This window comes from Phocoena phocoena, chromosome 5, assembly GCF_963924675.1.
Source record: "Phocoena phocoena chromosome 5, mPhoPho1.1, whole genome shotgun sequence".
Taxonomy (NCBI): domain Eukaryota; kingdom Metazoa; phylum Chordata; class Mammalia; order Artiodactyla; family Phocoenidae; genus Phocoena; species Phocoena phocoena.
This window is the reverse complement of record NC_089223.1, coordinates 68,058,664-68,072,757: the sequence shown is the minus strand read 5'-3', so window position 1 is coordinate 68,072,757 and position 14,094 is coordinate 68,058,664. Positions and strand designations below refer to the sequence as shown.

Sequence of the window (14,094 nt, the reverse complement as noted above, 5' to 3'; positions counted from 1 at the left end):
CTTAAAAATCCATGTGCAAGGGCTAAATGAAGAAAACCTTAAAATGATCCTGAAAAATACAAAAGTATTTGCTTTTTCTTATTAGGTCTTAACTCCATCTAAGATCTGTTTTTGCTTGATGTAGGGACCTAATTTTAATTTTTTCTATATGAGTAATTAATATATGGGTCCTGGAACAAATTGGTCCCTAAACCCCACTGATCTGTAATGCATGAACAATTTTCTCTAAATTAATCTGTAAATTTAATGCAACCAACAGGAAAGTTTTTTAAATGAGGCAAAGTAATTCTGAAGTTCATATGGACAAAATATGTGTCTCCAGAATGTTTCTAAAAAAGAAGAAAGGAGGCTAGCCACACCAGAGAAAGCTTCAGTGTTTAAAAACATTATAATGGCAGAACATGAATAGACAGGCTGATCAATGAAACCATGTAGTAAGTCCAGACATAGTTTTTTGTGTTTATGATGAAAGTGGCATCTCAAATCAATACAGACAAGAAGGACACTTGGTAAAGAAAAAAATTAACTTGAATCCAAACCTCATGATAACAGGAAAAATTATAAATGGATCAAACATGTATACATAAAAAATAAAGTCACTAAAGTAGTCAAGAAACATGGGAATTTCTTTTTATAACCTTGGAGTGGACAAGGCAATTCTAACCTGACACAAACCCTGAAGTCTTACGAAAATTTGTCTTAAAAATTCAAATACTATTCATGGCAAGAAAAAAAACACAAAGCAAAAATTGGAGAAAATATTGCCACATATCACAAAGAGTTAATTTCCTCAGTATAGCTACCTAGGTCCTACAAATTGTGAGGGAAGCACCAAAAAAACCCACAGAAAATTTTGCAAAGGATATGGACAGCTACAGAAAAGGAAATACAAATATATAGACTTTAATATAGAAAAAACTACTTAACATTCCCAGAATAAAAGAAAAGCAAATTAAATCACACTGAGATGAGATGTCAGAGAGCAAAGTTCCAAATGCTTAATTAAAATGCTTGCTGAAGATGTTGTGGGAAAATAAGCACTCTCTTACATGTCTAAATGTAAGACAGATGTATAAATTGATACAACTCTTATAGAGGGCATTGTGATATCTAACAAAATTGGAAATGTGCATTCTCTTTGACCCAGAATTTCCACCTTTGGTGATTTATCCTACAAATATTCTCACATAAATGGAAAGAAGACAAATGTGTTGGTTACCTACGGCAGGACTGTTTTAATAGTAAAGAAGTATATACTACTTAAATTTCTATGATGAAGGATCGGTTAAATAAATTGTGACAGGGACTTCCCTGGTGGCGCAGTGGTTAAGGATCCACCTGCCAATGCAGGAGACACGGGTTCGAGCCCTGGTCTGGGAAGATCGCACATGCCGCGGAGTAACTAAGCCTGAGTGCCACGACTGCTGAGCGTAGGCTCTAGAGCTCGTGAGCCACAACTATTGAAGCCCGCACACCTAGAGCCCGTGCTCCGCAACAAGAGAAGCCACTGCAATGAGAAGCCTGCGCACCGCAACGAAGACCCAACGCAGCCAAAAAAAAATAATTAATTAAAAAAAATAAATTGTGACACATTCATGCTAAGAAATACTATGCAGGTGTAAAATGAATGAGGACGCTTTACATACTGATGTGGAAAGATTCCTAAAATATATTATTAAGTGAAAAAAACTAATGTACAGAAAAGTATAATAATTATGTTACCATTTGCATAAAAATAACACAAGAAAATATTGATATATTGTACTTGCTTGCATATGTAGTAAATATCTGTGAAAGGACACAAAACAAACTAATAATAGTAGTTTGGAGGGAAATTGATGGGTTGGAGACAAGGATGAAAGAAAATTCAAAGTCCTTCCTTTTGATTTTTGAAGTATAAAAATTTATTGACTATTGAAATATGAAATTAATAAAATTATAAGATACTTCCATAAATAATTTATGCAATAAATTTGAAAATAAATATAAAATAGGCAATTCCTTAGGTAAATATAAATTAAATCCCCCCAAAAAACGCAAACAGGGGCTTCCCTGGTGGCGCAGTGGTTGAGGGTCCGCCTGCCGACGCAGGGGATGAGGGTTTGTGCCCCGGTCCGGGAGGATCCCATGTGCCGCAGAGCGGCTGGGCCCGTGGGCCATGGCCGCTGAGCCTGCGCGTCCGGAGCCTGTGCTCCGCAACAGGAGAGGCCACAGTGGTGAGAGACCCGCGTACCGCAAAAAAAAAAAAAAAAAAAAAAAAGAAAACGCAAACGGAAAAGGAAATTAAATTGTAATCAAATATCTATCTGTTTGAAAATGCAGCTTGCCAGACTATTTTACAAAAGATATATCTAACCTTCAAGAAACAAATAACTTCTATCTAATATAACAATTCCAGAGATTGGAAAAAGAGATAAAAACCCCACATGCCAACTCATTTTATGATGCTAGTATAACTTTTATGCTAAAACCAGACAAAGAGGACAGAAAATTAGAAGCCAGGCTAACTTTGAACTTGATAGGACAAATGCTAAATAAAATATTAGGAAACCCAAACAAGCAATATATTTTAAATGCTTCATAACCAAACAGGATGTAAACCAGGCATATTTTTAAAAATAAAAATCAGAAAATATGTAAATTACAAAAATATTTTAAGATATAGAGGAAAAATATGTATATATTTAAAATATCATACACACTCTTCAGACAGATTAAAGATCTAAATGTGAAAAGCACATCTTTAAAACATTTAGGGCTTCCCTGGTGGCGCAGTGGTTGAGAGTCCGCCTGCCGATGCAGGGAACACGGGTTCGTGTCCCGGTCCGGGAAGATCCCACATGCCACGGAGCAGCTGGGCCCGTGAGCCATGGCCGCTAAGCCTGCGCGTCCGGAGCCTGTGCTCCGCAACGGGAGGGGACACAGCAGTGAGAGGCCCGCGTACCGTAAAAAAAAAAAAAAAATTAAACACATGGACAAAATGGGAACACACCCTTCTACTGTGGTTGCCTCTGCTGAGTGAGTGAGGACCAGAAAGATGAGGGAGGGGGTGGGCTTTAACTGTATCTGTAATGTCTTATTTTGTTAAAGAATGTTATGACCCAATGTTACTATTGATATTTACGATATCTGGGTTGTGGGTATGGGAAGGTTTGCTACCAAATTCCCCATTCTAGCCTTTGTAGGGAGGTCAGACACTTGCCCCGTTCTGGTTTCCTCTCAGATGTAGAACCTCATGTAGGACCTGCCCAGCCCAGAGATTCAGGCCATATTACCTGTGACCAGCTTGCTTACTGTGGACCTACTTTTCGACTTCCCTTCTCCACTTCTGCCTGCCTGTCATCACACCTTCTTTGTCCATTCTGCACCCACTAATGTATAATGTCACCATGCCAGGCAGATATTGCATTTGCTGCCATGCTCCATTTCCTTGCAGCCAGTGAGGCCAGGCCAGACCTCCAGCCTCTGTCCCCACCACCACCTGAGGCTGGTCTGTGTCCCTCGTGCTCAGCCTGTCCCCCAGCTACTAACTGGACCATCCCTGTGTCCTAAGCCATTACTGGCACTGAGTTTTGAGATACAGACCTGATTCTCGCTCATATTTCTAGATTTCCTCAATATCCGACACCAGGTCATAATGACACATATACTTCTCACTTACTTTCTAGTTCTGACTGTACATTTACCCACAGTTGATATTTACCGTCAGGTGGAAATTTAAACTATACACAGTTTTGTTTTGTTTTGACCTAGATGAGCAGTTTTGATCTGAGTTTGATATTTTGGCTACTCCACTCTTCCTTTTGTTCCCAAGAACGAAAGTGCAGCCCCGTGTATTTTTCTATATCTGTGTTTTTCATGAGTCTAAGCTAAGCTCAGGAGGGCAGACTATATATTGGATTGTCATTGATGCAAAGGTACACAGGCAATCCAAACAGAGACCCTTCTGGCAGAAAGCACTTCAGAGTGAATGAAGGAGTTTTAGTATGTTAGAGCTGGAATCATTTCAGGAGAAAGACATTTCTGAAATTATGGTGAAAATCAATGAAAAACATGATTTGATACAAAGATATCTAGCTTACGACTTAAAAAATGTATAGTAGAGATGAAGTTGTAAGAATATTTTAAAGCTAAAAAAACAAAACCAGTGAGTAATACAACTTTTTAGTTGGGTAAAGTCTTTATAATGTGCCTCTCTCAGAAATTTTGAAAATATTCACAAATTTATTCACAAATAAATTGAATTACCTCTTGTCTCAAAAGACGTTCTGTCTGATTTCTGGTGATATTTCTATGGTACCACCTGTAAAAGTAATAAAAATAATTTTTAAATGTTATGTTCTATTTCTTTCCAGAAAAAAAAAACCCAAAAAACCCCAAGCTGCTCCATTTCCTTCATTTTTAAAAACTTTCTCCAGAACTGATTTTAGAAAACGGAGTGATTTTTAACTCAGATAAACAATAACGTACTGTAATGTGTCCATTAGTTTAATACAGTTTTATTGATTGCAAGCCAAGATCTCACTTATTCTATCACATCTCCATTCAACTTTCTGACACACACTTAGTATATAATTTTGAATGATATAACCTCCTGAAAATTCCATAAAAGGTATGTGGTTAGGAAGTCATCATCTTCAATAAACACCTTACAGAGCTTTGGTTAAACAAACTAAAAAATAACCATTTCTTTCCCCTCAGGAACATCTTGTTTACATGCTTATATATGTGTTACGTTATCTTTCTGAACTTAAAACTCACACCAACTTATCTGACTCTCCTAAGTTTGTTACCTTGTGGTAAAGTCAGTGGTTTGATAGCGTAAACAACCAATATACAAATCACCCTGCCCCAATCCCTCACGGGCCTCATGGTGGTCCTCTTTTTCCCCTCGCTTACTAAGCTTGGGCCACATTGGGAATCTTTCCTGACTCAAACTCACGAAGCCCTTTTCCGCCTCCGACCTTGCTGTTATCTCTGCATGAAGCCATCATTAAATGACTTTAAAATACCAGAGCTACACACAGTGATCATAATTAAGTAACACTGTAATTTAAACACATGGTTTGGTATAACAACACAATCAGTAGGCAAATGTGGTACAGGAAAGAGAGAGGAAACGGTAGAACAAAGGCGAGAGACAGAAAAATGGAAAAGCTTTCATTTCAAAACAAGATTTTAAAAAGGAGTTACTCTAATTTTACCAGAAATAATATTTTTGTGGACAGTGGAAGGAAGAGTGCATATATAACCATGCAGTAAGTCAAGTGGGGGGAGCGCAAAGGTGGCTGATTGAAACTCAGACCTGCCTTGGAGGATGGAACCTATCTCATCAATGTGGACTTCCTTCAATAGTAGAAAGTTGCCACTAAATTAGAATGGTCAGGTTCTTTAAATACTAATGCCCTCCAATTGAAAACAGTCTTTTAAAAAGATGAACCACAGAGAATAGGGGATGATTACAGATGATTCTAATCAAAGTAATATGACTATATGACTACTTACTGCTAGTGGAAACAAGAGTAACTGTGATGTTAAACTGTGCATATCATTCAGTACTTTTTAATGACTATTCATATTGTGGAAGGGAATTTCAAGATGAGTCTGAGACCTCTTGCTGTAGAAAGAAGAAATTCTTTCAAAATAAATGAGGCAGAATTAAAGACACAGGGAACCAGTTTAATGGGCCCCCCACTGGCTAAGTTCTGAAATATGGGTGCTAAAAGGAGAATGATGATTATAGCTCACTGAAATAACTGAAGCTATAAAAAGCCAAGACTGCATAATGTACTCGAAAGGGGAGAGATTAACATAAATTGATTTTTTTCTCAATAATGTTTTTTACCTGCTATTGTGTTGGTGTTAATTTTGTTGCTTTGTACTTATTTATTATAGTGATAAATAAAATAAATATATTAATTTTGACTAAATATAAATTAAAAATCCATCCACGTGGAAGTCATACTTAGAATGACTTCAAAGTAGTAACAAAAGAGCCAGATAGAAGTATATGATGAATTTAAGACCCTTTAAAATAATGCAGAATTCCATCTGCATTATTATAATGATATATGTAAGGCAGGAAAAGATAGGATGAATGCAATTTAGAGGAGGTGGGAGCATGGTATTTCAGAATTTCATCTCTTTAAATCAGTTGGTGAAAGTTAGAAGAGTTTTTGTTCTGTTTTGTTTTTTTCAAATAGGTAAGGCTGTAACTCCTTTACTGAGACAACACTGATTATAAAACTAATATTGAGGGGCTTCCCTGGTGGCGCAGTGGTTAAGAATCCACCTGCCAATGCAGGGGACACGGGTTTGAGCGCTGGTCTGGGAAGATCCCACATGCTGTGGAGCAACTAAGCCCCTGTGCCACAACTACTGAGCCTGTGCGCTACAGCCTGTGAGCCACAACTGCTGAAGCCCACGCACCTAGAGCCTATGGTCCGCAACAAGAGAAAACACCGCAATGAGAAGCCTGCGCACCGCAACGAAGAGCAGCCCCGGCTCCCTGCAACTAGAGAAAGCCCACGCACAGCAACAAAGACCCAATGCAGCCAAAAATAAATAAATAAATAGTAAATAAATGTTTAAAAAATTAAAAAAAAAAACTAACATTGAATGATTTCAATAGAAGCCCCAATACCCAGGATTGTGGTGGGCCTTCTACTGACATATTAAAAAAAATCCTGGCTCAAACTCACCAGGATTGGACTCACGGTACGTCCAACTGTGGTTGAGTACAACCATCTTATATATATGTAAGCCACCCATGTGCCATTCTTAGATTTCTGATCAATAAGTAACAGTATTGTGGTCTTGAGTTTTAGCCCTAGAAACCCTATTAGGTCTGAGAAGGTTAATCTGCTTCACTGAGTGACTTTCTAACCCTGAGAAGGTTAAGCACTCAGTGTAGAGACAATTAGATAAATCAGACTCATATTTCCATAGCTCAGGATAATCAATGTTTGCTATTTAAAATATCTATAACTTTAAGAGAATCTGGCATATCAGGTTTTTGTCTTTGATTTAAAATTAATCTTAAACTTGTTATTTGAAGTTTGAGGGAATTGAACCAATTTTTAAAATGACATTCATATGGATAAGAGAACTCGATTTACCACATATATCTGTTTAGCTTATTACACTTCCAGGATCATGTAAGGACTTACAAAGGGCTATTACAATTGCAAATTTGCCCTGTCAGGCATGTGACGTACAATACTTAAAAAGAAAACTGAATTTATTCAGTTTATCAATGCAAGTTAGATGTTTCCAGAAATTTAATTAACTGAGCTTATAAATAGGATGGATTGTTTAAAGACATTTCGTATGTTGAGTATGAATTAAGGTGATTGTTCTTAACTTTTTTAGATTTATGCGTGGTATATCAAGACTTACAAGTTAAATCTGAAGGCTTACTGAAAACCAGGGTTTTACGTTGTAATGTTGATAATTTAATTTCAAACCAAAGTAGCCATAAATATTTCTCTGAATAAAGGTTCCCCTGAAATGTCAGAAGCCCATGTGGACACAGCATTCCTTCCCCGCTCGGCCCCTAACTCCCTCCTGCCCCCTTTAGGCCTCAAGTCACTTCCTCAGGAAGGTCTTCCCCACCCAACACGCTCATTTAAATTATATCCCCTTCCCTCTCCCTGTGCCCCATACTGTTCCTTCATAATACCACAATTTAAAATGATATATTTATTTGTGAATTTGGGGTTGTTTAATGTCTATTTTCCCATGAAGCTGTAAGTTGCATGAAGGCAGGGACTGCTTCTGTGTATTCCATATTGTGTTTCCAAGGCCTGGAACAGCTAACATCTGGTACATCCTAAGTGCACGATAAAAAAGACTGAACAAATAAATTGACTGGAGGACTGAAGTATCTATGAATGTAGTACACCTGTAATACTAGGCAAGGTGGACCGAACTGTAAATGCCTTACCTGTTCATTTCACAGTTCAAGACGGGTTCGAGCCCTGGTCCAGGAAGATCTCACATGCCACGGAGCAACTGGGCCCCTGCGCCACAGCTAGTGAGCCTGCTCCCTAGAGCCCGCGAGCCACAACTACTGAAGCCTGCGTGCCTAGAGCCCGTGCTCCACAACAAGAGAAGCCACCACAGTGAGAAGCCCGTGCACTGCAACGAAGAGTAGCCCCCACTCGCCGCTGCTGGAGAAAGCCCGCGCGCAGCAACAAAGACCCAATGCAGCCAAAAATAAATAAATTTAATATCTCAACCTTAGTTTCTGATCTGCAGAATGAGGGGCAGAATGATCTACAGAGTGACTGCTAAGATTTCCGTCTTCTAAATCTATAAGGGTAGCAAGAATGTATTTCTAAGCAGAACTCTAGTAACATACCAAATGTTCTTCCAAACTACATTAGCCTACTTCTCAACTTCATTGATTTCTAAAAGATTTCAAAACATGAGCTAAATACAGTCATGTGTCTATATATTAAGTCTAATTTCATTTATGCACAATTAATGCCATTTTTAATTTTTTTAAATGTTTTGACCACGCTGCATGGCATGAGGGATCTTAGTACCCTGACCAGGGATCGAACCCATGCCCCTTGCAGTGTAAGTGCAGAGTCTTAACCACTGGACCACCAGGAAAGTCCCCATTTTTTAAATAATAACTTTTCCATTTAGGACATGCATTAAAATAAGTGCAAGATGAGTGTTTGGTTTCACATTGTCACTGTCAAAAATTTTTTTAATTGACCGTACAAAACAAAAGTGATTTTAAGAAAAAGAAGTTTCTGAATCAACCGTTACAAGGATCAAAGATCTCTTAGGTTAAAGCTGCCAACCGTGTTACCTTCTTTTCCTTACTTTGGTCTTACAGACCAAAAACACTATGTATACTTATAAGCTGCCCAAATGTACATATTTTTCATAGATTAACCATAGGACATATTTTGGAGGACACTTACTCGTATATTTCTAAGTTGGTTGGTTTGTTTTCAGTTACATAGTTGCTTGGAATTAAGCCTTCATTCCTACAAAGACAAAGCAAAAATCAAAATGCTTGGCACATTTGTGGCATTATTGTGGCAAAAATCCTTTTAAAAACCTCAAGGATGCAGGGGAAAATCAAATTCATTTGACTAATTAAATTGTTGAAAGAAGAAAAGTTTTTTCATTTCAACTAAAATCTCTGCATGATAAATACTAAGTTTCTGACTTATAATGTGAATAGTTTAAGACGTTTTCTGACAAAAATCTTTGCAAAGAGGAAAAGGTGTACTTACGTGATCACTGGGACATCATAGTGACTAGATTAAAAGCATACCAATTACAAAGATATTGACTTAATTCTTTTTAATTGCCACAGAGTATTCCACAGAATATTCTAGTTCAGCCACGCCCCTATTACAGCAAAGCTGGAAAGAAATACTTGAACATGCCTTCTTGTGTACAAGTAAAAGTACTTCTCTAAGACAGATACCAAGCAGGGAAACTGCTGGGTCACGGAGTATGTACATCTTTCAGTAGATACAGTAAATTGCTGTTGAAGGGAAATGTACCAATTTATACACTCATCGGCAGGGGAGGGGTTTCACTTTTCCTATACCTTCGCCAATGAAATCTGAAATTTAAAATTATGAAAAGATCTCCAAGACATTTTATTGAGGAATACAAGCAAGTTGCAGAGCAATGCATAAAGTATGGTCAGACTTAGGTAAATTATATCTGCAAACAATACCATATGTTTCAATGAGTGCATTGAGAATGATCTGGACAAGTACTCACTAAATGAATAATGGTGCTTCCTTTTGGGAAAGAGACTGGGTTTGGAGGTGCGGCAAAGCAGAATTTGGGTACTATTTATCATGTTTGAATCCAAAAAAAAACAACTATATTCAGTTATTAACTTTGAAGTTAAAAATTGTTGTTGTTTCTCTCTGAGTCATGCCAATAGGCCACCTGCAGCTGTAGCTAATTACACAGCCCTGAACCTACTAACTTACTGTGATCACTGGGACATCATACCTCTTTTCCCACTGAAAAGTCTCCATCACATGTTGAGACTCAATCAAAAACTGGTAACACAGCCAAATCATCAGGAAAATATAAATAAAGAGGTATGTATGTACTTCTGATGCTTAGACACTTATAATCTCCAAATCTTGACAAGGATCAGAAATCAGTGCCAGCATTCTTTCCCAGAAAGCTCACCTACTCCTCAGAATTCTTCTCTACCCAGGACTCCAGTCTGGCATTAGCAATCTATTGCAACTGACACAAAGAAGTCTTATTGCATCCCAGGGTCTTTTTTCTTTCCAATTTAATTCAGAAACTATTGCAATGTTTACTTCTAAAACTAGTCATTGTAGAAATATGAAAATGAATAAGATACTGTTTCCATTTCTATCTCAGAGCTTAACAGGAAAAAAATTCAAATTGCCAAAGAAAGCATAAATTAGAATAAGAACTTGTATGGTAGGAACTATCATTCCCATTTTACAAATAAAGAAACAAAAATTCATTAAAAATAGAACTACCATATGATCCAGCAATTCTGCTTCTAGGTATTTATCTGAAGAAAATGAAAACACTAACTCAAAAAGATATATGCACCCCCATGTTCATTGCAGCACTATTTACAATAGCCAAGATGTGGAAACAACCTAAGTGTCCACTGATGGATGAGTGGATAAAGAAAATGTGGTATATATCTCTACAATGGAATATTATTCAGCTATAAAAAGAAGAAAATCTTGTCCTTTACAGCAACATAGATGGACCTGGAGAGCACTATGTTAAGTGAAGTAAGTCAGACAAAGACAAATACTATATGGTCTCACTTACACGTAAAATCTTTTAAAAATTGAAGAAACAAACAAACAAGCTCATATATAGAAAGAACAGATTGGCGGTTGCCAGAAGCAAGGGTGGGTGGGGGTGAAGTGGGTGAAGGGGATCAGAAAGTATAAAACTCCCGCTACAGAATAAATATGTCTTGGGGATATAATGTATAGAATGGTGACTGCAGTTAATAGTACCGTATTGCATGTTTGAAAGTTGCTAAGAGAATAAATAAAAGTTCGTAAAAGTTCCCATCACAAGAAAAAAAATTTGTAACTATGTATGGTGATGAATGTTAACTAGACTTGTAGTTAACATTTCACAATATATATAAATATTGAATCATTATGCTGTATACTTAAAACTAATATAATGTTATATGTCAATTATAACTGAGAAGAAAGAGAGAAAGGAAGGAAAGGAGGGAAGGAGGGAGGGAGGGAGGGAAACAGAGGGTAAGTGACTTGCCCAAGGACACACAACAGTACGCGGCAGCATCAGGATATAAAGCCACATGTACCTAGTTTAGAGAGTCTGCCTGAAATCACGGTGCTATAATGCTCTTTCATACAGATGGGGAGGTGTGGGAACAGCTTCTGTTTCATTTACGAGGAAGAGTTATAAACCTGGATTAAATGAGCCACTACACGGAGTCTATGTCATGCTTCAGAAGTCTTCAGAGAATGAGAGATGAGAGATTTGGTAAAGACTAAGCCATCAGTCTTACCCCGAGCGGTCTCTTGCCTTCCACCAGTGAGGATTACACTTCTCCAAGATCAGGTATTCCTCTGCTCTCTTTAAGGCTAAGTCACAGGGCTCTCTGGGCAGGAAATCATACAGTGCTTTGACTTGGATCTCTTCGGCAAACTCAGAGGGTGGGAGGGGAGGCAGCGGCTTGCGTTTTGATGGCTGCACTCGGCCCCTGTTGGACTGTAAACACTAAAGAGTGAGTCGTTGTGCTATTGTTTTAGTGATCTGTACTAAAAACGAATCGGGATAGAGCCTATCTGCCTGCCCCCTCACTTCTCCCAGCCAGCTGCACCAAAGCAGAAGACCAGGTGGGATAAAGGTAGGAAATGACTAACTATAGAACGACTTCCAGATCCAGCAACACACTCATCATTTTGTAAATTCTCAAGATCACCAATTCTCTTGCCAGCACTGCACTGAATTGTTTTCATGTCCCAATTCTTAAAATTGTATTTCCTCCTTCATAGTTTCACTTCAAGGATTTTTCTCTCTTGGAAAAAGAAAAACGGCTCTTCCCTTTCGCGTGCTGTAAGCTTGTGCTTGGGTTTAACACACTTCCCAAGAAAACTGATTCTCCACCACTGAACTGAAAATTAATCCTGGCCTCAAAATGGCAGTAGCCAGAACACATTTTTTCCCCAATTTCAAGTTCTGCCAAAATATAGCAGAGTAGTCTATTTTAACTGTTTTTGTTGGTTGGTTGGTTGGTTGGTTTTTGTCTTTCACTTTCTTCTAGGACATCGATTCACTAAATGTTTACTGAGAACTCATTATGTGCCAACCATGATACTAGGTTCTGGGCATGGCAGCAAACGGTACCTCATGAGGCACAGACCCTAAAAATGCCACCGTCCTCTACCTCTTCACCCCCATCAAAACGATACTCACTTGCTTCTTACTTGGCAATTCACTGAACCATGGTCTGCGACGCTGCGTGTATTTTTCTGGAAGTTCTTCATCTTTGCTAAGGCTTATTTGTGTCCTCACTTGTCTGACATTGAAAAATAATCATGTTTACAAATGATTATTTGTACTCAAGTTATCTATGAATCTACTAGATTATCACAAACTGGTAGAAAAATCTCCTTCCTATCGTTTTTTTTTTTAGAAGACTTCCAAACTCCATTTCCTTGAACAAGGTACTACCTCTCAGAACTTCATTTTTTTTAATCTGGGAACTAGAGATGCTAAGAGCGTATAGAGTTGTTATGAAATAAAACTGAGAAAACATATCATGTACCCAATACAGAGTCTGGTGCATATTAAGGGTGTACAATTACAATCATGATAATGAAGATCTTACTCTGTGTCAGGCACAGTGTTTATCATTTTACATGCATCACCTCATTCGATGGTATCTATTGTTATAAGTAGACATGGTGTAGCGATAAGAACATGAGTTTAGATCCCAGGTCTACCGTTTTCATAGTGTGGCCTTGGGTAAGCAATGTAACCTCTCTAAGCCTCAATTTCCTCATCTGTATAATGGGGATTGTAAAAAAAATGGGTGGTTTTGAGAGTTACTTGAGCTAAAATATGCAAACTTCTTAGCACAGTCTGACATATAGAACACTCCCATTAAATGTTGGCTCTTATTATTATCATGGTGCGCTGGATTTTATCCTTATACATCATTTGCTGGGCACCAAAGTGTAAAACACACTGATAGTTTGGGGGAGATACTCAAATAAACAAGACAGGATTCTTACCCTTAAAAGGTAAAAATTAAAAAAAAAAAAAAAAAGGTAAAAATTACAGAGTGAAACACAGACATATAAATAGCATACATGAAATAAGTATTAAATAAAGAACCAAGCCGTGTGCTCTGGGAACACAATGGAAGGAGCAATTAAATCCAAGAGGATCAGGGAAGCATCACAGACCTGACATTTGACCTACAGCTAGCTTTAAATGAATGGCCATTCAACAGGAAGAAAATGGGAGTAGGGTTTCCCAGGCAGAGGCAACAGCAGATACAAAGAGATGTGGAGACTCGACAGACAATAAAGAAAAGGAATGAATTAATTTCCAAGAAGTTGCCCTCGGAAGAAGACTTACCGCTTCTGCACGGAACAGCAACAGCAGAAAATCGACTGGACGGTATTATCTGAAAAGCAGATCATTCTCAACTGTTAGAAAGCCGTGAGTCCGTGATATTGGATAGAGGAGGCTGCTGGTGCTGGTCCAAAGGAGGAAATCCCTGAGGGTACGGGTGACAGAAAGTATTGCAAAGCATATGCAAAGTCTTGACCGTGCCCTTCTTCACTAGCAGAAGATGAAAAACTGTCACTAACACAAAAAGAAGTTACTGGCACCCCGGCCACTGTGGTTTCCCTTCTCAGGCTCTTGTTCCTGGGTCTGGTTTCATGCATTTCCTCAGTCTGTGAATGATAAATGACCATTGTATTCCTCTTTACCTTGATCAGGGCTAATGTCAGTTGACAAGTATACAAAAGAATATGATTCCAGAAACAGTGTTCTCCTAGGAAATCTGTTAGCAGGGATTTTGAATTAGGTCCATCGCATTTC

The 14,094-nt window shown here is 38.1% G+C and overlaps 1 protein-coding gene across 1 annotated transcript in view; it reads right to left on the bottom strand.

Annotated features, from left to right (window-relative positions):
* TXK (TXK tyrosine kinase) overlaps positions 1 to 13,842 on the bottom strand; it is a 47,338-nt gene extending 33,496 nt beyond the window's left edge. The window contains exons 1-5 of the mRNA XM_065878175.1: positions 13,624 to 13,842; positions 12,454 to 12,556; positions 11,543 to 11,745; positions 8,940 to 9,005; positions 4,249 to 4,303 (exon numbers count right to left, since the gene is read on the bottom strand). Of these exons, the coding sequence (XP_065734247.1) occupies positions 4,249 to 4,303; positions 8,940 to 9,005; positions 11,543 to 11,745; positions 12,454 to 12,556; positions 13,624 to 13,688 (492 nt within the window). The 5' untranslated portion in view covers positions 13,689 to 13,842. The remainder of the gene's footprint in view (positions 1 to 4,248; positions 4,304 to 8,939; positions 9,006 to 11,542; positions 11,746 to 12,453; positions 12,557 to 13,623) is intronic.
* Between the last annotated feature and the right edge of the window lie 252 nt (positions 13,843 to 14,094).